The sequence below is a fragment of the Pseudophryne corroboree genome, chromosome 9, assembly GCF_028390025.1.
Source record: "Pseudophryne corroboree isolate aPseCor3 chromosome 9, aPseCor3.hap2, whole genome shotgun sequence".
Classification (NCBI taxonomy): domain Eukaryota; kingdom Metazoa; phylum Chordata; class Amphibia; order Anura; family Myobatrachidae; genus Pseudophryne; species Pseudophryne corroboree.
Genome location: NC_086452.1, coordinates 70,441,271 through 70,464,498, shown reverse-complemented (window position 1 = coordinate 70,464,498; position 23,228 = coordinate 70,441,271). Strand labels below are relative to the sequence as shown.

Here is a 23,228-nt window from a genome sequence, read left to right as displayed (position 1 = left end):
CCTCAGTGTTCTCTCCCTGGTGCACTGTGCCTCAGTGTTCTCTCCCTAGTGCAGTGTGCCTCAGTGTTCTCTCCCTGGTGCAATGTGCCTCAGTGTTCTCTCCCTGGTGCAATGTGCCTCAGTGTTCTCTTCCTGGAGCAATGTGCCTCAGTGTTCTCTCCCTGGTGCAATGTGCCTCAGTGCTCTATCCCTGGTGCAATGTGCCTCAGTGTTCTCTCCCTGGTGCAATTTGCCTCAGTGTTCTCTCTCTGGTGCAATGTGCCTCAGTGTTCTCTCTCTGGTGCAATGTGCCTCAGTGTTCTCTCCCTGGTGCAGTGTGCTGCAGTGTTCTCTCCACGGTGCAATGTGTATAATGTGCTCTATCTGGCGCAATATGTATAACGTGCTCTACCTGGCGCAGTGTGTATAGGAGGTTCTACCTGGTGCAATGTGGATAACGTGCTCTATCTGGCGCAATATGTATAACGTGCTCTACCTGGCGCAGTGTGTATAGGAGGTTCTACTTGGTGCAATGTGTACAACGTGCTCTATCTGGCGCAATATGTATAACGTGCTCTACCTGGCGCAGTGTGTATAGGAGGTTCTACCTGGTGCAATGTGTATAACGTGCTCTACTTGGTGCAGTGTGTATAGGAGGTTCTACCTGGTGCAATGTGTATAAGCGGCACTATTGTGTGGTATAATGTGATTTGGTACCATTATGTGGCCACACCCCTTCCCCATGAAACAACGCCCCTAAATTTTTGCTGCGCGCCTTCTGCGCGCACTGTCCATACTTTCATCTGTAGGAATGGGAGCACCAAGCATTATAGTATGTACCTAATGTTGCCCTTCTAACTTAAAAATGTGCCCTCCCCATGATCAGCACCCTGCCCTAAAAAAATCCTAGGGTGAACACTACGATCAGGTAGTTGCCGCCTACAGGGGGAGGTGGTAAACGCTGCGCAGGGGTGCGATTGCTTGTGCAAAGAGCTGCATAAACAAAAGTTTGTGTAGTCTCTGCACAGCTCAGGACTTACTTAGCCGCTGCGACGATCCAGCCTGGAGGCGACGTCAGGAACCCTCCCTTGAAACGGCTGGACACGCCTGCATTCACCCGGACACGCCTTATAAACAGTAAGTTGACACAAACGGCCTCTTCCTGTCAATCTTCTTGCGATCGCCTTTTTCGATAGATCCATCGCTGTCCGGCGATCCCCGTCGCCTGACGCGCCTGCGCATTGCGGAGCATACGCATTCGCAGTTCAGACCCGATTGCACTGCTGCAAAAAAGTTAGCGTGCGATCGGGTCTGAATGACCCCCAATGCTCCCCCTTAAGCCTTTAACCTAGGGGAGGACAGTGCTCTCTCTCACCTTGGGTCGACGATGGTGCCCTCCCTAATGCCCACACTTCAAATGGACTGTGACAGTGCCCTCCATAATGCCCATACCTTAAACAGACTGTGCTCCCCCCAGCACTCCGCCTTGGTAAGACAGTGCCCTCATCAGCATCACATCTTTGGGGGTGGACAGTGCTCCCCTTAGCACCACACCTCAAGGGGGTGGTGTGGGGTGGGAAGGTGGTTGCCTTCAGCATCACACATCAGGGACATAGTGCTTCCCCTCAGCACCACACCTCAAGGGGGAAGGGGGTGGGGGAAGGGGGGCAGCGCACAGTGCTCCCCTCAACAACACATCTCGGGGGCACAGTGCTCCCCTCAGCACCACACCTAGGGGGCACAATGCTCCCCTCAGCACCACACCTAGGGAGGACAGTGCTCCCCTCAGTATCACACCTCGTGGGGACACTGCCCCCCCTCACCCGAACGCCTCAGGGGAATAATGTCCCCTCACCCCACACATCTTCTTCCAGCTGTTCCATGTTGGCAGTTACAGCCCGGGCACAGAGCTGGAACAGTGTCTGGGTCCCTCCAGCATCTTCCAGCGCTTCCTCCATGGCCTGAGCTCCCCGGTCACAAGCTCATCTCACGGGGAACCGAAACCCGGAGCGACGGACAAGACAGGAGAGACCAAGCCGGCCGAGGCTGTCAGTCAGGGTGGGTAGGGGGCCGCCATCTTGGTAAGGTCTACGTCCTGTTTAGATCACGTGGTGTATCCCGTCGCCATTTTGGGAAGGGCAACGAACAGTTTGTTAGAGAGCACGTAAGGTTCACGCCCGCCATCTTAGGAAGGTCGGATCAGTATTATTTTTCAGCAGCTTTTTTTGGTGTAAATGCCGCCATCTTTCACAGTGGCAACCGCCAGTCCGTGATAGGAGGAGGGGGACACCCGGGGTTAGCGCCAGCTTGAGGAGAAGGCTATGTAGCCGCCGGAGCCCCCTAGGGAGAACAGCATGTGACAGGAGGGCGGCAGCCAGGAGCCCGGGTTACAGACACTCGCTGATCTGCTCCTCTGAGGCTATGGCTTCCCATCAGAGGGTTACACTGGTGCCGGCCCCCGCTGCTGGTGGTCAGTGCTCTGTCCATGGGTGATAGAGGGGTACGTTACCCTGGTGTGCGGCTGATGTATGCCAGTGTGTGAGGGGAGATGGCACTGCCCCATCTATATCTATGGCTACATGTCACTAATATAGGGGCAGATTTATTAAGCTTGGTGAAGTGATAAAGTGGAAGGTGATAATGCACCAGCTAATCAGCTCCTAACTGTCATGTTACAGGCTGGATTTGAAAAATGTCAGGAACTGACTGGCTGGTGCGTTATCACCTTCCAATTTATCACTTCACCAGGCTTAATACATCTGGCCCATAATGCCATGGCTGTAGGCAGGGGCGCAGCGCTGCGTGCTCAGGCCGCGGAGTATATGGCAGCTAGTGGCACCTTAATAGCCTCGCGCTGGGAGAATCTGTGCTTAATAATACCCCTGGCCTCAGTGCGAGGCATCGGCCCACGTCCCCCTCCTGTATATCAGGCCTCAGTGCGAGGCATCGGCCCACGTGTACCTCCTGTATATCAGAACTCAGTGCGAGGAGCCGGACCACGTCCCCCACCTGTATATCATGCATTGGGTATAATACCCTGGCCCTCAGTGTGAGGCGCCGCCACAGGTTCCCTCCTGTATATCGGGCATTTGGGATAATACCCTGAGCTTCAGTGCAAGGCTCCGAACCATGACCTCCTCCGGTATAACAGGCATTGGTGATTATACCCTGGCCCTCAGTGCGAGGCATCGACCCACGTCCACTCCTATGTATCAGGCCTCAGTGCGAGGCACCGGCCCATGTCCTTCTCCTGTATATCGGGCATTTGGGATAATACCCTGAGCCTCAGTATGAGGCACTGGGCCACGTCTCCCTCCTGTATATCAGGCATTGGGAATAATACCCTGGCCCTCAGTGTGAGGCACCCGTCCACCTCCCCCTCCTGTATGTGAGACATTGGTGATAATACCCTTGCCCTCAGTGGGAGGTATATATCGCCATGCTGCTGATAGTATATATGTGTACTGTGCACATAGCCAGATTAAGGGGGGGATGTTGGGCATACTGCACCCTGGGCCCCCCTCTGTCAGAGGGCCCCCCCGGCCAGAGCACACTGACATCACTAGCTTTCCCTCTTGTGCAGCAGCAGAACCAGACAGCCAGAATGCGAGCAGGACAGTATGCAGTGCAGGCAGAGAAAGGAGTATCAGATTTCATGAACTATCGATGGAGCTTCCCGACCAGAGGGGAGATAGAAGGGTGGAGAGAACTTGAAGTGACACAGGATGGGATCCCTGTGTCACTTACAGCTCTCTCCACACCTGGGTGTCTTGAGTCCTGTGTAACTTGTTATCTAATGAGGGTCTAGAGAGACACACACTCACTCAGAGTCCTCATGAGTCCTGTCCCAGTGTGTAAGTAGTACAGAAGCTGCAGCTATTTTTGCATGTGACAAGATAAATTATAGATTTTATTTTTCCATGTGTATTATAAAGTTGTTTAAGTTGTCTTTTTCTCTGACGTCCTAGTGGATGCTGGGAACTCCATAAGGACCATGGGGAATAGACGGGCTCCGCAGGAGACTGGGCACTCTAAAAGAAAGATTAGGTACTATCTGGTGTGCACTGGCTCCTCCCTCTATGCCCCTCCTCCAGACCTCAGTTAGATTTCTGTGCCCGGCCGAGCTGGATGCACACTAGGGGCTCTCCTGAGCTCCTAGAAAGAAAGTATATGTTAGGTTTTTTATTTTACAGTGAGACCTGCTGGCAACAGGCTCACTGCAACGAGGGACTAAGGGGAGAAGAAGCGAACCTACCTGCTTGCAGCTAGCTTGGGCTTCTTAGGCTACTGGACACCATTAGCTCCAGAGGGATCGACCGCAGGACCCGTCCTTGGTGTTCGTTCCCGGAGCCGCGCCGCCGTCCCCCTTACAGAGCCAGAAGCATGAAGATGGTCCGGAAAATCGGCGGCAGTAGACTTCAGTCTTCACCAGGGTAGTGCACAGCACTGCAGCTGTGCGCCATTGCTCCTCATACACACTTCACACTCCGGTCACTGAGGGTGCAGGGCGCTGGGGGGGGGCGCCCTGAGCAGCAATAAAAACACCTTGGCTGGCAAAATAATCACAATATATAGCCCCAGAGGCTATATATGTGGTAATTACCCCTGCCAGAATCCATAAAAAAGCGGGAGAAAAGTCTGCCGAAAAAGGGGCGGAGCCATATCCCTCAGCACACTGGCGCCATTTCTCCCTCACAGTTCCGCTGGAAGGAAGCTCCCTGGCTCTCCCCTGCAGTCTGCACTACAGAAAGGGTAAAAAAGAGAGGGGGGGCACTAAATTTAGGCGCAGTATAACTTATAGCAGCTATAAGGGGATATAATTCAGTTAGTCCCTGCATTATATAGCGCTCTGGTGTGTGCTGGCATACTCTCTCTCTGTCTCCCCAAAGGGCTTTTGTGGGGTCCTGTCTCCTTTAAGAGCATTCCCTGTGTGTGTGCGGTGTGTCGGTACGACTGTGTCGACATGTTTGATGAGGAGGCTTATGTGGAGGCAGAGCAGATGCCTATAAATGTGATGTCACCCCCTGCGGGGCAGACACCTGAGTGGATGGACTTATGGAAGGAATTACGTGCAAGTGTCGACTCCTTACATAAAAAATTTGACGACATGCCAAATGCGGGACAGCCGGCTTCTCAGCTCGTGCCTGCCCAGACGACTCAAAGGCCATCAGGGGCTCTAAAGCGCCCACTACCTCAGATGGCAGACACAGATGTCGACACGGATACTGATACCAGTGTCGACGACGAAGAGTCACATTTAATGTCCACTAGGGCCATTCTTTGCATGATTGAGGCAATGAAAGAGGTATTACACATTTCTGATATAAACCCAGGTACCTCAAAAAAGGGTATTATGTTTGGGGAGAAAAAACTACCAATAGTTTTTCTCCCATCTGAAGAATTAAATGAAGTGTGTGAAGAGGCGTGGGCTTTCCCCGATAAAAAATTGGTAATTTCAAAAAAATTACTAATGGCGTTCCCTTTCTCGCCAGAGGATAGGTCACGTTGGGAAACTCCCCCTAGGGTGGATAAAGCGCTCACACGTTTGTCAATAAAGGTGGCACTACCGTCTCCGGATACGGCCGCCCTAAAGGAACCTGCTGATAGAAAGCAGGAGGCTATCCTGAAGTCTATATATACACACACACTGGTGTTATACTGAGACCAGCTATTGCTTCAGCGTGGATGTGCAGTGCTGCTGCTGCATGGTCAGATTCCCTGTCGGAAAATATTGACACCCTAGACAGGGACACTATATTGCTAACCGTAGAGCATATAAAAGACTCAGTCTTATACATGAGAGATGCACAGAGGGAGATCTGCCGGCTGGCATCTAGAATAAGTGCATTGTCCATTTCTGCTAGGAGAGGCTTATGGACTCGGCAGTGGACAGGGGATGCAGATTCAAAAAGGCACATGGAAGTTTTGCCTTATAAGGGTGAGGAGTTATTCGGGGATGGTCTCTCAGACCTAGTTTCCACAGCAACAGCTGGGAAGTCAGCATTTTTGCCCCATGTCCCCTCACAGCCTAAGAAAGCGCCGTATTATCAGGTACAGTCCTTTCGACCCCAGAAAAACAGGCGGGGAAAAGGCGGGTCCTTTCTTTCTAGAGGCAGAGGTAGGGGAAAAAAGCTGCAACAAACAGCAGGTTCCCAGGAACAAAAGTCCTCCCCCGCTTCTTCCAAATCCGCCGCATGACGGTGGGGCTCCACAGGCGGAGCCAGGTACGGTGGGGGGCCGCCTCAAAAATTTCAGCGATCAGTGGGTTCGCTCACGGGTGGATCCCTGGATCCTTCAAGTAGTATCTCAGGGGTACAAGCTGGAATTCGAGGCGTCTCCCCCCCGCCGTTTCCTCAAATCTGCCTTGCCGACAACTCCCTCGGGCAGGGAGGCTGTGCTAGAGGCAATTCACAAGCTGTATTCCCAGCAGGTGATAGTCAAGGTACCCCTACTTCAACAAGGACGGGGTTACTATTCCACACTGTTTGTGGTACCGAAACCGGACGGTTCGGTGAGACCCATTTTAAATTTGAAATCCTTGAACACATACATAAAAAGATTCAAGTTCAAGATGGAATCGCTCAGAGCGGTTATTGCAAGCCTGGACGAGGGGGATTACATGGTATCCCTGGACATCAAGGATGCTTACCTGCATGTCCCCATTTACCTTCCTCACCAGGAGTACCTCAGATTTGTGGTACAGGATTGCCATTACCAATTCCAGACACTGCCGTTTGGACTGTCCACGGCACCGAGGGTGTTTACCAAGGTAATGGCAGAAATGATGATACTCCTTCGAAAAAAGGGAGTTTTAATTATCCCGTACTTGGACGATCTCCTTATAAAGGCGAGGTCCAAGGAGCAGTTGTTGGTCGGAGTAGCACTATCTCGGGAAGTGCTGCAACAGCACGGCTGGATTCTAAACATTCCAAAGTCACAGCTGGTTCCTTCCACACGCCTACTGTTCCTGGGGATGGTTCTGGACACAGAACAGAAAAAAGTGTTTCTCCCGCAGGAGAAAGCCAAGGAGCTGTCATCTCTAGTCAGAGACCTCCTGAAACCAAAACAGGTATCGGTGCATCACTGCACACGAGTCCTGGGAAAAATGGTGGCTTCATACGAAGCAATTCCATTCGGTAGGTTCCATGCAAGGACCTTCCAGTGGGACCTCTTGGACAAGTCGTCGGGATCGCATCTTCAGATGCATCGACTGATAACCCTGTCTCCAAGGACCAGGGTGTCTCTACTGTGGTGGCTGCAGAGTGCTCATCTTCTAGAGGGCCGCAGATTCGGCATACAGGACTGGGTCCTGGTGACCACGGATGCCAGCCTTCGAGGCTGGGGGGCAGTCACACAGGGAAGAAATTTCCAGGGACTTTGGTCAAGTCAGGAGTCGTCCCTACACATAAATATTCTGGAACTGAGGGCCATTTACAATGCCCTAAGTCAGGCAAGGCCCCTGCTTCAAAACCAGTCGGTACTGATCCAATCAGACAACATCACGGCAGTCGCCCATGTAAACCGACAGGGCGGCACAAGAAGCAGGATGGCGATGGCAGAAGCCACAAGGATTCTCCGATGGGCGGAAAATCACGTCATAGCACTGTCAGCAGTGTTCATTCCGGGAGTAGACAACTGGGAAGCAGACTTCCTCAGCAGACACGACCTACACCCGGGAGAGTGGGGACTTCATCCAGAAGTCTTCCAACTGTTGGTAAACCGTTGGGAAAGGCCACAGGTGGACATGATGGTGTCCCGCCTCAACAAAAAGCTAAAGAGATATTGCGCCAGGTCATGGGACCCTCAGGCGATAGCTGTGGACGCTCTAGTGACACCGTGGGTGTACCAGTCGGTTTATGTGTTCCCTCCTCTGCCTCTCATACCAAAGGTACTGAGAATAATAAGAAGGCGAGGAGTAAGAATGATACTCGTGGTTCCGGATTGGCCAAGAAGAGCTTGGTACCCAGAACTTCAAGAAATGATATCAGAGGACCCATGGCCTCTACCGCTCAGACAGGATCTGCTACAGCAGGGGCCCTGTCTGTTCCAAGACTTACCGCGGCTGCGTTTGACGGCATGGCGGTTGAATTCCGGATCCTAAAGGAAAAGGGCATTCCGGAGGAAGTCATTCCTACGCTGATAAAAGCCAGGAAAGAAGTAACCGCAAACCATTATCACCGTATTTGGCGAAAATATGTTGCGTGGTGTGAGGCCAGGAAGGCCCCTACAGAGGAATTTCAGCTGGGTCGTTTTCTGCACTTCCTACAGTCGGGTGTGACTATGGGCCTAAAATTGGGTTCCATTAAGGTCCAGATTTCGGCTCTGTCGATTTTCTTCCAGAAAGAACTGGCTTCACTGCCTGAAGTTCAGACTTTTGTAAAGGGAGTGCTACATATTCAGCCCCCTTTTGTGCCTCCTGTGGCACCTTGGGATCTCAATGTGGTGTTGAGTTTCCTGAAATCACATTGGTTTGAGCCACTTAAAACTGTGGATCTGAAATATCTCACGTGGAAAGTGGTCATGTTATTGGCCTTGGCTTCGGCCAGGCGGGTGTCAGAATTGGCGGCTTTGTCATGTAAAAGCCCTTATCTGATTTTCCATATGGATAGGGCAGAATTGAGGACTCGTCCCCAGTTTCTCCCTAAGGTGGTATCAGCTTTTCACTTGAACCAACCTATTGTAGTGCCTGCGGCTACTAGGGACTTGGAAGATTCCAAGTTACTGGACGTAGTCAGGGCCTTGAAAATTTATGTTTTTAGGACGGCTGGAGTCAGGAAAACTGACTCGCTTTTTATCCTGTATGCACCCAACAAAATAGGTGCTCCTGCTTCTAAGCAGACTATTGCTCGCTGGATTTGTAGCACAATTCAGCTGGCGCATTCTGCGGCTGGATTGCCGCATCCTAAATCAGTAAAAGCCCATTCCACAAGGAAGGTGGGCTCATCTTGGGCGGCTGCCCGAGGGGTCTCGGCTTTACAACTTTGCCGAGCTGCAACTTGGTCAGGGGCAAACACGTTTGCTAAATTCTACAAATTTGATACCCTGGCTGAGAAGGACCTTGAGTTCTCTCATTCAGTGCTGCAGAGTCATCCGCACTCTCCCGCCCGTTTGGGAGCTTTGGTATAATCCCCATGGTCCTTACGGAGTTCCCAGCATCCACTAGGACGTCAGAGAAAATAAGATTTTACTCACCAGTAAATCTATTTCTCGTAGTCCGTAGTGGATGCTGGGCGCCCATCCCAAGTGCGGATTGTCTGCAATACTTGTATATAGTTATTGCCTAACTAAAGGGTTATTGTTGAGCCATCTGTTGAGAGGCTCAGTTATATTTCATACTGTTAACTGGGTATAGTATCACGAGTTATACGGTGTGATTGGTGTGGCTGGTATGAGTCTTACCCGGGATTCAAAATCCTTCCTTATTGTGTCAGCTCTTCCGGGCACAGTATCCTAACTGAGGTCTGGAGGAGGGGCATACAGGGAGGAGCCAGTGCACACCAGATAGTACCTAATCTTTCTTTTAGAGTGCCCAGTCTCCTGCGGAGCCCGTCTATTCCCCATGGTCCTTACGGAGTTCCCAGCATCCACTACGGACTACGAGAAATAGATTTACCGGTGAGTAAAATCTTATTATTACACTACAAGAACATTTTATAAAATAGCTGTTTTTCAATTAGGTGTTTAGTTTAAATCTAACATACACCATTGGGCTAAATTTAATGTACACAATCCATACATCCTAACATGATCCATTCCAGGAGGGACAAAATGCTCTCTACCTGGACTTCCGTCTTAAGTTATGATTGCAATCACCTGTGTTGAAACACCTTTCTCATCAATTAAATAGTTCAACACAGGTGACTAAACTCATATATTAAGAGGGAAGTTCATTTAAAGAGCATTTTGTACCTCCTGGAATGGGTCACGTTGGGAGGTATGCACAATCTTATATACAGCCCAACCCTTCCCTTCCACCGGGGCCCCCCTGTCTAAAGTGCCCCGGGCACCCCCCAAGGCTTAATCTGGCCCTGACTGTGCAGTTACCTTGCTGTCTCCGTGTGCAAGCTGGGTGGGTAATGATGGAAGGTATTGCCATGCTGCAGATAGTGGGTATGGGACTCGGGGTCGACGGTGTCTAGGTCGACACCCATTAGGTTGACACCTATTGGTCGACACAGCGATAAGGTCGACACAAGTTTTTCATGATTTTTTTGGTGTCGTTCGCTTTGTAAAGTGACCAGGACCCCAATTAGTGCACAGTGTCCCATTGAATGGCTCGCTTCACTCACCATGCTTCGGGCAAGGTGCCTCGGTCCGCTACCGCTGTGCTAGGCACCGGTTACCTACCGTTCCCAATCATAGTTCATGTGGATTGTGAAGTATGAAAAAGTTCAGAAAAGAAGAAAAAAATGGTGAAAAACTCATGTTGGCCTTTTTTGCATGTCGACCTTATGGTCGTGTCAACCTATTTCTATTATCGACCTATTCACTGTCGACCTAATGGGTGTCGACCTAAGTGGTGTCGACCCAGAGTCCGGATACCCTGATAGTATATATGTGTACTGTGCGGTCCCCTTGCTGTCTCCGTGTGTAATCTGGGTGGGTAATGATGGAAGGTATCGCCATGCTGCTGATAGTATATATGTGTACTGTGCGGTCACCTTGCTGTGTCCGTGTGTAAGCTGGGTGGGTAATGATGGAAGGTATCGCCATGCTGCTGATAGTATATATGTGTACTGTGCGGTCACCTTGCTGTCTCCGTGTGTAATCTGGGTGGGTAATGATGGAAGGTATCGCCACGCTGCTGATAGTATATATGTGTACTGTGCGGTCACCTTGCTGTCTCCGTGTGTAAGCTGGGTGGGTAATGATGGAAGGTATCGCCATGCTGCTGATAGTATATATGTGTACTGTGCGGTCACCTTGCTGTGTCCGTGTGTAAGCTGGGTGGGTAATGATGGAAGGTATCGCCATGCTGCTGATAGTATATATGTGTACTGTGCGGTCACCTTGCTTTCTCCTTGTGTAAGTTGGGTGGGTAATGATGGAAGGTATTGCCATGCTGCTGATAGTATATATGTGTACTGTGCGGTCACCTTGCTGTCTCCGTGTGTAAGCTGGGTGGGTAATGATGGAAGGTATCGCCACGCTGCTGATAGTATATATGTGTACTGTGCGGTCACCTTGCTGTCTCCGTGTGTAAGCTGGGTGGGTAATGATGGAAGGTATCGCCATGCTGCTGATAGTATATATGTGTACTGTGCGGTCACCTTGCTGTCTCCGTGTGTAAGCTGGGTGGGTAATGATGGAAGGTATCGCCATGCTGCTGATAGTGTATATGTGTACTGTGCGGTCACCTTGCTGTCTCTGTGTGTAAGCTGGGTGGGTAATGATGGAAGGTATCGCCATGCTGCTGATAGTATATATGTGTACTGTGCGGTCACCTTGCTTTCTCCTTGTGTAAGCTGGGTGGGTAATGATGGAAGGTATCGCCACGCTGCTGATAGTATATATGTGTACTGTGCGGTCACCTTGCTGTCTCCGTGTGTAAGCTGGGTGGGTAATGATGGAAGGTATCGCCATGCTGCTGATAGTGTATATGTGTACTGTGCGGTCACCTTGCTGTCTCCGTGTGTAAACTGGGTGGGTAATGATGGAAGGTATTGCCATGCTGCTGATAGTATATATGTGTACTGTGCGGTCACCTTGCTGTCTCCGTGTGTAAGCTGGGTGGGTAATGATGGAAGGTATCGCCATGCTGCTGATAGTATATATGTGTACTGTGCGGTCACCTTGCTGTCTCCGTGTGTAAGCTGGGTGGGTAATGATGGAAGGTATCGCCATGCTGCTGATAGTATATGTGTGTACTGTGCGGTCACCTTGCTGTCTCCGTGTGTAAGTTGGGTGGGTAATGATGGAAGGTATCGCCACGCTGCTGATAGTATATGTGTGTACTGTGCGGTCACCTTGCTGTCTCCGTGTGTAAACTGGGTGGGTAATGATGGAAGGTATCGCCATGCTGCTGATAGTGTATATGTGTACTGTGCGGTCACCTTGCTGTCTCCGTGTGTAAGTTGGGTGGGTAATGATGGAAGGTATCGCCATGCTGCTGATAGTATATGTGTGTACTGTGCGGTCACCTTGCTGTCTCTGTGTGTAAGCTGGGTGGGTAATGATGGAAGGTATCGCCATGCTGCTGATAGTATATATGTGTACTGTGCGGTCACCTTGCTGTCTCCGTGTGTAAGCTGGGTGGGTAATGATGGAAGGTATCGCCATGCTGCTGATAGTATATGTGTGTACTGTGCGGTCACCTTGCTGTCTCCGTGTGTAAGTTGGGTGGGTAATGATGGAAGGTATCGCCACGCTGCTGATAGTATATGTGTGTACTGTGCGGTCACCTTGCTGTCTCCGTGTGTAAACTGGGTGGGTAATGATGGAAGGTATCGCCATGCTGCTGATAGTGTATATGTGTACTGTGCGGTCACCTTGCTGTCTCCGTGTGTAAGTTGGGTGGGTAATGATGGAAGGTATCGCCATGCTGCTGATAGTATATGTGTGTACTGTGCGGTCACCTTGCTGTCTCCGTGTGTAATCTGGGTGGGTAATGATGGAAGGTATCGCCACGCTGCTGATAGTATATATGTGTACTGTGCGGTCACCTTGCTGTCTCTGTGTGTAAGCTGGGTGGGTAATGATGGAAGGTATCGCCATGCTGCTGATAGTATATATGTGTACTGTGCGGTCACCTTGCTGTCTCCGTGTGTAAGTTGGGTGGGTAATGATGGAAGGTATCGCCATGCTGCTGATAGTATATGTGTGTACTGTGCGGTCACCTTGCTGTCTCCGTGTGTAAACTGGGTGGGTAATGATGGAAGGTATTGCCATGCTGCTGATAGTATATATGTGTACTGTGCGGTCACCTTGCTGTCTCCGTGTGTAAGCTGGGTGGGTAATGATGGAAGGTATCGCCATGCTGCTGATAGTATATTTGTGTACTGTGCGGTCACCTTGCTGTCTCCGTGTGTAAGCTGGGTGGGTAATGATGGAAGGTATCGCCATGCTGCTGATAGTATATATGTGTACTGTGCGGTCACCTTGCTGTCTCCGTGTGTAAGCTGGGTGGGTAATGATGGAAGGTATCGCCATGCTGCTGATAGTGTATATGTGTACTGTGCGGTCACCTTGCTGTCTCCGTGTGTAAGCTGGGTGGGTAATGATGGAAGGTATCGCCATGCTGCTGCTAGTATATGTGTACTGTGCGGTCACCTTGCTGTCTCCGTGTGTAAGCTGGGTGGGTAATGATGGAAGGTATCGCCATGCTGCTGATAGTGTATATGTGTACTGTGCGGTCACCTTGCTGTCTCCGTGTGTAAGCTGGGTGGGTAATGATGGAAGGTATCGCCATGCTGCTGCTAGTATATATGTGTACTGTGCGGTCACCTTGCTGTCTCCGTGTGTAAGCTGGGTGGGTAATGATGGAAGGTATCGCCATGCTGCTGATAGTGTATATGTGTACTGTGCGGTCACCTTGCTGTCTCCGTGTGTAAACTGGGTGGGTAATGATGGAAGGTATTGCCATGCTGCTGATAGTATATATGTGTACTGTGCGGTCACCTTGCTGTCTCTGTGTGTAAGCTGGGTGGGTAATGATGGAAGGTATTGCCATGCTGCTGATAGTATATATGTGTACTGTGCGGTCACCTTGCTGTCTCCGTGTGTAAGCTGGGTGGGTAATGATGGAAGGTATCGCCATGCTGCTGATAGTATATATGTGTACTGTGCGGTCACCTTGCTGTCTCCGTGTGTAAGCTGGGTGGGTAATGATGGAAGGTATCGCCATGCTGCTGATAGTGTATATGTGTACTGTGCGGTCACCTTGCTGTCTCCGTGTGTAAGCTGGGTGGGTAATGATGGAAGGTATCGCCATGCTGCTGATAGTATATATGTGTACTGTGCGGTCACCTTGCTGTCTCCGTGTGTAAGCTGGGTGGGTAATGATGGAAGGTATCGCCATGCTGCTGATAGTGTGTTGTTAGGATGTTTATAAGGACTGTCCATTATTCTGAACCATAAAGTAATATTATTCAAACAGATACAGTGATTACCTTAATTTTTGTGGCAATTGAAATCCCCTCTTGGTTCCAGATGCTTTATCCAGATATGTAAAGGTCGATGTGGTACAAACTATATGACTTGTGACTGTCTCTTGTAGCAGCTGTCTGTTGACCATTGATACTGGAACCCAGGTATGTAAAGGGTCAATGATGTTTCCATCTAGGTTTAGCTGCACAGGCGTACTTCCAGTAACACTGTACTTGATTTTTGCTTGTGCATAGATGGTGTAATCGCACTGACTGAGGCTTGTGTACGTTAGATGTAAGCCACATGTATGACATGGCTCTCAGATGTAGCAGTGCACGTCCGCACACATAGGTGTTACTGTCACGTTTCCCTGACATGCTTTTCTAAAGTAGCCAAGCATGGTGAATATGCTACAGCAGATTTTGTTTTTTCCTATTAAGTACATATCATTATTTATATTGTTACAGAATCCAACAAAGTAGGTTTGATAGAATCTGTTCTACTCTCTGTAGGTAAAGTATATAGAACATATACATAGTATAACCATGATACAGAATGTTGTTTCAGCACTGTCCACTAGGTGGTGGTGGAGGAGCATGAATTGTGCTTTCTGGTCTCTTGTAGCTCATTTTATTATTTATTTTCTCTAACGTCCTAGTGGATGCTGGGGACTCCGTAAGGACCATGGGGAATAGACGGGCTCCGCAGGAGACAGGGCACTTTAAGAAAGAATTTGGATTCTGGTGTGTTCTGGCTCCTCCCTCTATGTCCCTCCTCCAGACCTCAGTTTGAATCTGTGCCCGGACGAGCTGGGTGCTACTTAGTGAGCTCTCCTGAGCTTGCTATAAGAAAGTATTTTGTTAGGTTTTTTATTTTCAGGGAGATCTGCTGGCAACAGACTCCCTGCATCATGGGACTGAGGGGAGAGAAGCAGCCCTACTCTCTGAAGATAGGTCCTGCTTCTTAGGCTACTGGACACCATTAGCTCCAGAGGGATCGTACACAGGATCTCACCCTTTGTCGTCCGATCCCGGAGCCGCGCCGCCGTCCCCCTCGCAGAGCCGGAAGACAGAAGCCGGGTGAAAGAAGCAAGAAGACTTCGAAATCGGCGGCAGAAGACTCCAGTCTTCAAACTGAGGTAGCGCACAGCACTGCAGCTGTGCGCCATTGCTCCCACACTACACCCACATACTCCGGTCACTGTAGGGTGCAGGGCGCAGGGGGGGGGCGCCCTGGGCAGCAATTAGAGACCTCTTGGCAAAAGTGGGCATATATACAGTTGGGCACTGTATATATGCATGAGCCCCCGCCAAAAATTGTACATGAAAACGGGACAGAAGCCCGCCGCCGAGGGGGCGGGGCTTCTTCTTCAGCACTCACCAGCGCCATGTTTTTTCTCCACAGCACCGCTGAGAGGAAGCTCCCCAGCCTCTCCCCTGCAGTTACACGGTAGAAGAGGATAAAAAGAGAGGGGGGGCACATAATTAGGCGCAAAAATCAATATAAACAGCAGCTGCTGGGTTAACATTAAGTTACTGAGTTATTCCTGGGTTAATAGCGCTGGGGTGTGTGCTGGCATACTCTCTCTCTGTCTCTCCAAAGGGCCTTATGGGGGAATTGTCTTCAGATGAGCATTCCCTGAGTGTGTGGTGTGTCGGTACGTGTGTGTCGACATGTCTGATGTAAAAGGCTCCCCTAAGGAGGAGATGGAGCAAATATGTGTGTGAGAGGGTGTCTCCGTCGACAACGCCGACACCTGTTTGGATATGTGTAATTAAGTGCTAAGGTGAATTTATTGCACAAAAGATTAGAGAACAGACAGGGAATCTACCCATGTCTGTCCCTATGTCGCAGAGACCTTCAGAGTCTCTCAATGCTCACTATCCAAAATAATAGACACTGATATCGACACGGAGTCTGACTCCAGTGTCGACTACGATAATGCAAAGTACAGCCAAAATGGCAGAAAAGTATTCAATATATGATTATTGTAATAAAAGATGATTTGCATATCACTGATGGCTCATCTGTCCCTGACACAAGGGTACACATGTTTAAGGGGAAGAAAGCTGAGGTAAATTTCCCTCCTCTCATGAGGAAAAAGAGCGGGAATCTCCAGACAAGAGACTGCAGTTTCCCACAAAGAATTTTCAGGGAGTATCCTTTCCCCACTAGGGCCAAGATACGTTGGGAATCTCCCCCTAGGGTGTCACGTTTGCCCAAAAGGTAGCCCTGACGTAACAGCTATTCTCAGGGATCCTGCAGATAGCGTGTGCATTCTGGTACACTACTCAGACCGGCGATTGTGTCGGCATGGGTTTATAGCGCTGTGGCAGCGTGGACAGGTACCTTATCAGCAGAGATTGAGACCCTAGTATGTATGTATGTATGTATGTATGTATATATATATATATATATATATGTATATATAGAGAGATATATATTAAAGGTGCTGTCTTAAGAGATATATATATATATATAACATGCCCAAAGAGACATGAGTCTACTGGGTCCTGGAGACAAAGCTATGTCGATTTCTGCTTGACGTGTCCTGTAGAGTATGAAATGGACAGATGATGCCGAGTTAAGAGGCATATGGAAGGCTGAGGATTGTGTGGAGAAGGGTTCTCGGACCTGGTCTCCACAGCTATAGCTGGTAATTCTGATATTTTGCCTTATATTCCTGCACAGCGTAGGAAAGCACGACATTACCAAATGCAGCCTTTCGAACAAAGAAACAAGAAAGTCCGAGTTGCGTCCTTTCTTGCCAGAGGCGGGGGCAGAGGAAAGAAGCTGCACAACACAGCTTGTTCCCAGGAACAGAAGTCCTCCCCGGCCTCTACAAAATCCACCGCATGTCGCTGGGGCTCCACAGGCGGAGCTAGGCCCGGTGGGGACACGCCTTCGTAAGTTCAGCCACAAGTAGGTTCACTCCCTGTTAGATCCCTGGGCAATAGATATTGTGTCTCAGGGATACAAGCTGGACTTTGAGGAGATGCCCCCTCACCGACGGCCCTGCCGGCTTCCCTCCACGAGAGGAAAACTGTGTTAACTGCAATTCACAAATTTGTATCTTCAACAGGTGGTGGTCAAGGTTCCCCTCCTTCAACAAGGAGGGGGTTATTGTTCGACCATGTTGTAGTCCCGAAACCAGACTGTTCGGTCAGACCCATATTGAATTTAAAATCCCTGAACATATACCTGAAAAAGTTCAAGATGGAATCGCTAAGAGCGGTCATTGCAAGCCTGAAAGGGGGAGATTTTATGGTGACTCTGGACATAAAGGATGCATACCTTCATGTCCCCATTTATCCACCTCTTCAGGCGTACCTCAGAATTGCGGTACGGGATTGTCATTACCAATTTCAGACGTTGCCGTTTGGTCTCTCCACGGCCCCGAGAATATTCACCAAGGTAATGGCGGAAATGATGGTGCTCCTGCGGAAGCAAGGTGTCACTATTATCACGTACTTGGACGATCTCCTCATAAAAGCGAGATCAAGAGAGCAGTTGCTGAACAGCGTATCACTTTCTCTGGAAGTGTAACGGCAACACGGCTGGAGTCTATATATTCCAAAGTCGCAGTTGGTTCTTACAGCTCATCTGCCTCTCCTAGGCATGATCCTAGACACAGACCAGAAAAGGGTTTATCTCCCGATAGAGAGAGCTCAGGAGCTCGTGACACTGGTCAGGAATCTATTAAAACCAAAACAGGTGTCAGTGCATCACTGCACTCGAGTCCTGGGAAGGATGGTGGCATCATACAAGGCCATTCCCTTCAGCAGGTTCCATGCGAGGACCTTCCAATGGGACTTACTGGACAAGTGGTCCAGATCACATCTTCAGATACATTGGTTAATCACCCTATCCCCCAGGGCCAGGGTGTCTCTCCTGTGGTGGCTGCAGAGTGCTCACCTTCTAGAAGGTCGCAGGTTCGGCATTCAGGACTGGGTCCTGGTGACCACGGATGCAAGCCTCCGAGGGTAGGGGGCAGTCACACAGGGAAGAAATTTCCAAGGGCTGTGGTCAAGTCAGGAGACTTGCCTTCACATCAACATCCTGGACCTAAGGGCCATATACAATGCCCTACGTCATCAAGCGGAGTCCCTGCTTCGCGACCAACCGGTTCTGATTCAGTCAGACAACATCACCGCAGTGGCTCATGTAAACCGCCAAGGCGGCACAAGGAGCAGGGTGGCGATGGTAGAGGCCACCAGAATTCTTTGCTGGGTGGAGAATCACGTAAGCGCACTGTCAGCAGTGTTCATTCCGGGAGTGGACAACTGGGAAGCAGACTTCCTCAGCAGGCACGACCTCCACCCGGGAGAGTGGGGACTTCATCAAGAAGTCTTCACGCAGATTGCGTGAAGACTGCCACAGGTGGACATGATGGCATCCCGCCTCAACAAAAAGCTGCAGAGATATTGCGCCAGGTCAAGAGACCCTCAGGCGATAACTGTGGACGCACTGGTGACACAGTGGGTGTTCCCATCGGTCTATGTATTTCCTCTTCTTCCTCTCATACCCAAGGTGCTGAGAATCATAAGGAAACGAGGAGTGAGAACAATACTCATTGTTCCGGATTGGCCAAGAAGGACTTGGTATCCAGATCTGCAAGAAATGCTCACAGAGGACCCGTGGCCTCTGCCTCTAGGACAGGACTTGTGCAACAGGGGCCCTGTCTGTTCCAAGACTTACCGCGGCTGCGTTTGACGGCATGGCGGTTGAACGCCGGATCCTAGCAGAAAAAGGCATTCCGGATGAGGTCATTCCTACGCTGAAAGAGGCTAGGAAGGATGCAACATTATCACCGTATATGGCGGAAATATGTGGCTTGGTGTGAGGCCAGGAATGCCCCTACGGAGGAATTCCAGCTGGGCCTTTTCCTTCAGGTCCTACAGTCGGGAGTGACTTTGGGCCTTAAATTGGGTTCCATTAAGGTCCAGATTTCGGCCCTATCCATTTTCTTTCAAAAAGAACTGGCTTCTCTGCCTGAAGTTCAGACGTTTGTAAAGGGAGTGCTGCATATTCAGCCCCCTTTTGTGCCTCCAGTGGCACCTTGGGATCTTAACGTGGTGTTGAGTTTCCTGAAATCACACTGGTTTGAACCACTCAAAAAGATGGAAGTAAAATATCTCACGTGGAAGGTGGTCATGCTACTAGCCTTGGCTTCGGCTAGGCGTGTGTCAGAATTGGCGGCTTTGTCACATAAAAGCCCTTATCTGATTTTCCATGCGGATAGAGCAGAATTGCGGACCGCCCACAATTTCTGCCGAAAGTGGTTTCATCCTTTAATATAAACCAACCTATTGTGGTGCCTGTGGCTACTACTGACTTGGAGGATTCCGAGTCACTGGATGTATTCGGGGCTTTGAAGGTTTATGTAGCCAGAACGCCTTAGGTCAGGAAAACAGAATATTTGTTTATCCTGTATGCTTCCAACAAGCTTGGGGCGCCTGCTTCAAAGCAAACTATTGCTCGCTGGATCTGTAACACGATTCAGCAGGCTCATTCTGCGGCTGGGTTGCCGCTGCCTAAATCAGCTAAGGCCCATTACACAAGGAAGGTGGGCTCTTCTTGGGCGGCTGCCCGAGGGGTCTCGGCATTACAGCTTTGCCGAGCAGCTACTTGGTCAGGTTCAAACACCTTTGCAAAGTTCTACAAGTTTGATACCCTGGCTGAGGAGGACCTTGTGTTGGCTCATTCGGTGCTGCAGAGTCATCCGCACTCTCCCGCCCGTTTGGGAGCTTTGGTGTAATCCCCATGGTCCTTACGGAGTCCCCAGCATCCACTAGGACGTTAGAGAAAATAAGATTTTACTTACCGGTAAATCTATTTCTCGTAGTCCGTAGTGGATGCTGGGCGCCCATCCCAAGTGCGGATTTCTTCTGCAATACTTGTATATAGTTATTGCTTAAATAAGGGTTATGTTATGGTTGCATCAGGGTTGATCTGATGCTCCGTTGTTGTTCATACTGTTAACTGGGTATGTTTATCACAAGTTATACGGTGTGATTGGTGTGGCTGGTATGAGTCTTGCCCTGGATTCCAAAATCCTTTCCTTGTACTGTCAGCTCTTCCGGGCACAGTTTCTCTAACTGAGGTCTGGAGGAGGGACATAGAGGGAGGAGCCAGAACACACCAGAATCCAAATTCTTTATTAAAGTGCCCTGTCTCCTGCGGAGCCCGTCTATTCCCCATGGTCCTTACGGAGTCCCCAGCATCCACCACGGACTACGAGAAATAGATTTACCGGTAAGTAAAATCTTATTTATTTATTTATGAACAGTTTCTTATATAGCGCAGCATATTCCGTTGCACTTTACAATTGGAATCAACAATGCTAAATCAAAACTGGGTAATAAGTCATAGAGGTAGGAAGGCCCTGCTCGCAAGCTTACACTTTGTAGGGAAATAGCACCTATCCTTTTGTATCGATGCCTATTTATTGCATAATCGTCTCCCAGATTGCAGAGGTTCTTGGTGGGCTGTATGATATGGTCACACAGTGATGTTGGCCTGGGGTCAGGAGGATGGGAAAGTGACGGAAGAGAAAAAATGTGTTGACTGTACCGATGGGATGTAAGTCGGTAGGAAAGTTTATGAAGGTTGAGTGAGCGGTTCTAGAGTGTGATAAGCTGCCTGAAGAGATGAGTTTTCAGGGAACACTTGAAGGTTTGTAGACTAGGGGAAAGTCTGATTGTGCGTGGGAGGACATTCCACAGAGTGAGTGCAGCCTGAAGAAAGTCCTGCAATCGTTAATGGAAGTGAGTAATGAGTGTGGATGAGAGACCTAGATCTTATGAAGAAGTCAGGTTTGGAGATATTTTGAGATAAGCGAAGAGATGTACACAGGTGTAGTTTGGTTAATGGCCTTGTGTGTGAGCAAAAGTATTTTATATGGAATACGGTAGAATACAGGTAACCAATGGAGGGATTGACATAGTGGATCCTCAGATAATGAACGTCTAGCGAGGAAGATCAGCCTCACAGCTGCATTCAGAATGGATTGTAGTGGTGAGAGTCTCTTCTTGGTAAGACCAGTAAGAAGACTATTGCAATAATCAATGCGGGAGATAATGAGAGCATGGATTAGAGGCTTTGCTGTGTCTTGTGTAACATAAGGCCGTATTTTGGATGTGTTTCTTAGATGTATGTAATATGATTTTGAGACAGATTGAATGTGGGGAACAAAGGACATTTCAGAGTCCAGGATGACACCTAGGCAGCGAGCTTGTGGAGTAGATTGTCAAAATCTTAACAGTGATAGAGATATCAGGTTGGTAACTGCTATTGGTCGGTGGAAATATAATGAACTCATTTGGAAATATTACGTTTGAGGTGGTGAGATGACATCCAAGATCAAACAGCAGAGAGGCATTCAGTGACACGGAACAATACAGATGGTGATACATCTGGGGAGGATAAGTAGATCTGATTATCATCTCTGTACAGATGATAGTTAAATCCAAAGGAGCTGATTATTTTACCAAGAGATGAGGTATAGATTGACAAAAGCAGAGGACCTTAATAAACATTACTAAGGATATCCATTTTTATTGTCTGTAAGATGACATCAGTATTTGCAATATCAGTCAGAGGTATTATCATGTAAATCACTCCTGTTTGTTTTTTCAGTTCCACGGACAGCAGTTCCTGGGAGCAGCATCAGTGGTACCTGGAGCAACACAGCAATCAGTGGCTATGAAAATGGAGGCAGACCGGAGAGCTCCACCAGACAGCGGTGCCGCAGACAGGAGAAGTAGAGCAATGGTGGCTTAGCATTAGGAAGCGTGGCAGGCCCTAGGGAGGGGCGGAGAAGCACACAGAGGTCAGAGCTCAGCAGAAGGCATCAGGTACAGGTAAGCAGGAGTCTCGGGGTCACTCTGACCACCCCACATGCCGCTCTGACCGTCCCTCCTGATTCCACGTACCACACTCTGACCTCCCCACAGGCCGCTCTGACCTTCCCTCCTGATTCCACGTACCACACTCTGACCTCCCCACAGGCCGCTCTGACCGTCCCTCCTGATTCCACGTACCACACTCTGCCCTCCCCACAGGCTGCTCTGACCGTCCCTCCTGATTCCACGTACCACACTCTGACCACCCACAGGCTGCTCTGACCGTCCCTCCTGATTCCACGTACCACACTCTGACCACCCACAGGCCGCTCTGACCGTCCCTCCTGATTCCACGTACCACACACTGCCCTCCCCACAGGCTGCTCTGACCGTCCCTCCTGATTCCACGTACCACACTCTGACCTTCCCACAGGTCGCTCTGACCGTCCCTCCTGATTCCACGTACCACACTCTGACCGCCCCACATGCCAGCGCTCCACTTAATATTTTCAGATGTTGACAGTCAATATGTCAACAATGCAGTTTTAGACTAAACTTTACCCAAATTGCACCCTAACACCCACTCTGATTGCACCATAAACCTAGCTGCAGCCTAACTGTATCCGCAGCCTAGACCTAACTGCAGTCTTAAGGGCCCCATACACTACAACGATATGTCTAAGGCTGAAGTCGGAGGCGATTTCCCTTGAACTCTGCCGGGAGCTTCCCGGGAGTGGTTCCATACAATTTGGTACATTTTGCATGCGATATATCGTATGCGATCCCAGCCATGCCTGCGGGAACCGACATATCACGAGTGTAGCACTAACGATCTAGGGGAGCCGATCCGACCCTCACAGGAACGCGCATCGGATTGGAAACGCATCCATATATATCGGCCCGAATGCCGAAATTGGATGAAATCGGGCATTATCATTCTAGTGTATGGGGCCCTTAACCCTAACTTCATATGCCGACATTATGAACATGTTGACCTCACAGATATCATTATTATGGTGTCGACTTTGTAAATGCCAATCTGATCTCTGCGTAACCTCCTGCGCTTCTCATCTCTAATGTATCATTCCTAAACATTATTACCAACGTGAGTGACTTACCTTCATTGTATCTCCTGGTACTGTAGCTGCCACTGTCTGTGTAGGGAAGGCCATGAAGGTCAGGATGAGGCCTGGCTCTGCCCTCAGTCAGTGTTCTTCTGCTGGAGTTGAATTGGAGTAGGGGGAGGGAGAGAGGTGGTGGGGTTGTTCCCTCACAGCTCCTGACTCTCCCTACCCATTTCTAGCACTGCCTACTACGGCA

General features: G+C 49.7%; 1 protein-coding gene and 2 long non-coding RNA genes across 8 annotated transcripts in view; 1 reads left to right on the top strand and 2 right to left on the bottom strand.

Annotated features, from left to right (window-relative positions):
• LRRC41 (leucine rich repeat containing 41) overlaps window positions 1-1,937 on the bottom strand; it is an 81,298-nt gene extending 79,361 nt beyond the window's left edge. Inside the window, exon 1 of one of the 2 annotated variants that reach the window (XM_063939503.1) lies at window positions 1,835-1,937. In XM_063939503.1, the coding sequence (XP_063795573.1) occupies window positions 1,835-1,937 (103 nt within the window). Of the gene's footprint in view, window positions 1-1,431; window positions 1,600-1,834 lie in introns of those variants that run through there. The other variant, XM_063939504.1, reaches the window with a different exon arrangement.
• A 20-nt stretch (window positions 1,938-1,957) lies between these two features.
• The window catches only part of LOC134957524 (uncharacterized), a 38,317-nt gene continuing 17,046 nt past the window's right edge, over window positions 1,958-23,228 (top strand). The window contains exons 1-3 of one of the 5 annotated variants that reach the window (XR_010186637.1): window positions 1,959-2,037; window positions 14,128-14,228; window positions 21,703-21,926. This is a non-coding gene — a long non-coding RNA (uncharacterized LOC134957524). Of the gene's footprint in view, window positions 2,038-2,249; window positions 2,480-2,691; window positions 3,834-14,127; window positions 14,229-21,702; window positions 21,927-23,228 lie in introns of those variants that run through there. The other 4 variants (XR_010186635.1, XR_010186636.1, XR_010186639.1 and 1 more) reach the window with 4 other exon arrangements.
• Window positions 21,598-23,206, bottom strand: LOC134957527 (uncharacterized). The gene is made up of 2 exons (XR_010186642.1): window positions 23,027-23,206; window positions 21,598-21,867 (listed from the first exon to the last, which is right to left on the bottom strand). It is a non-coding gene; the product is annotated as an uncharacterized LOC134957527 (long non-coding RNA).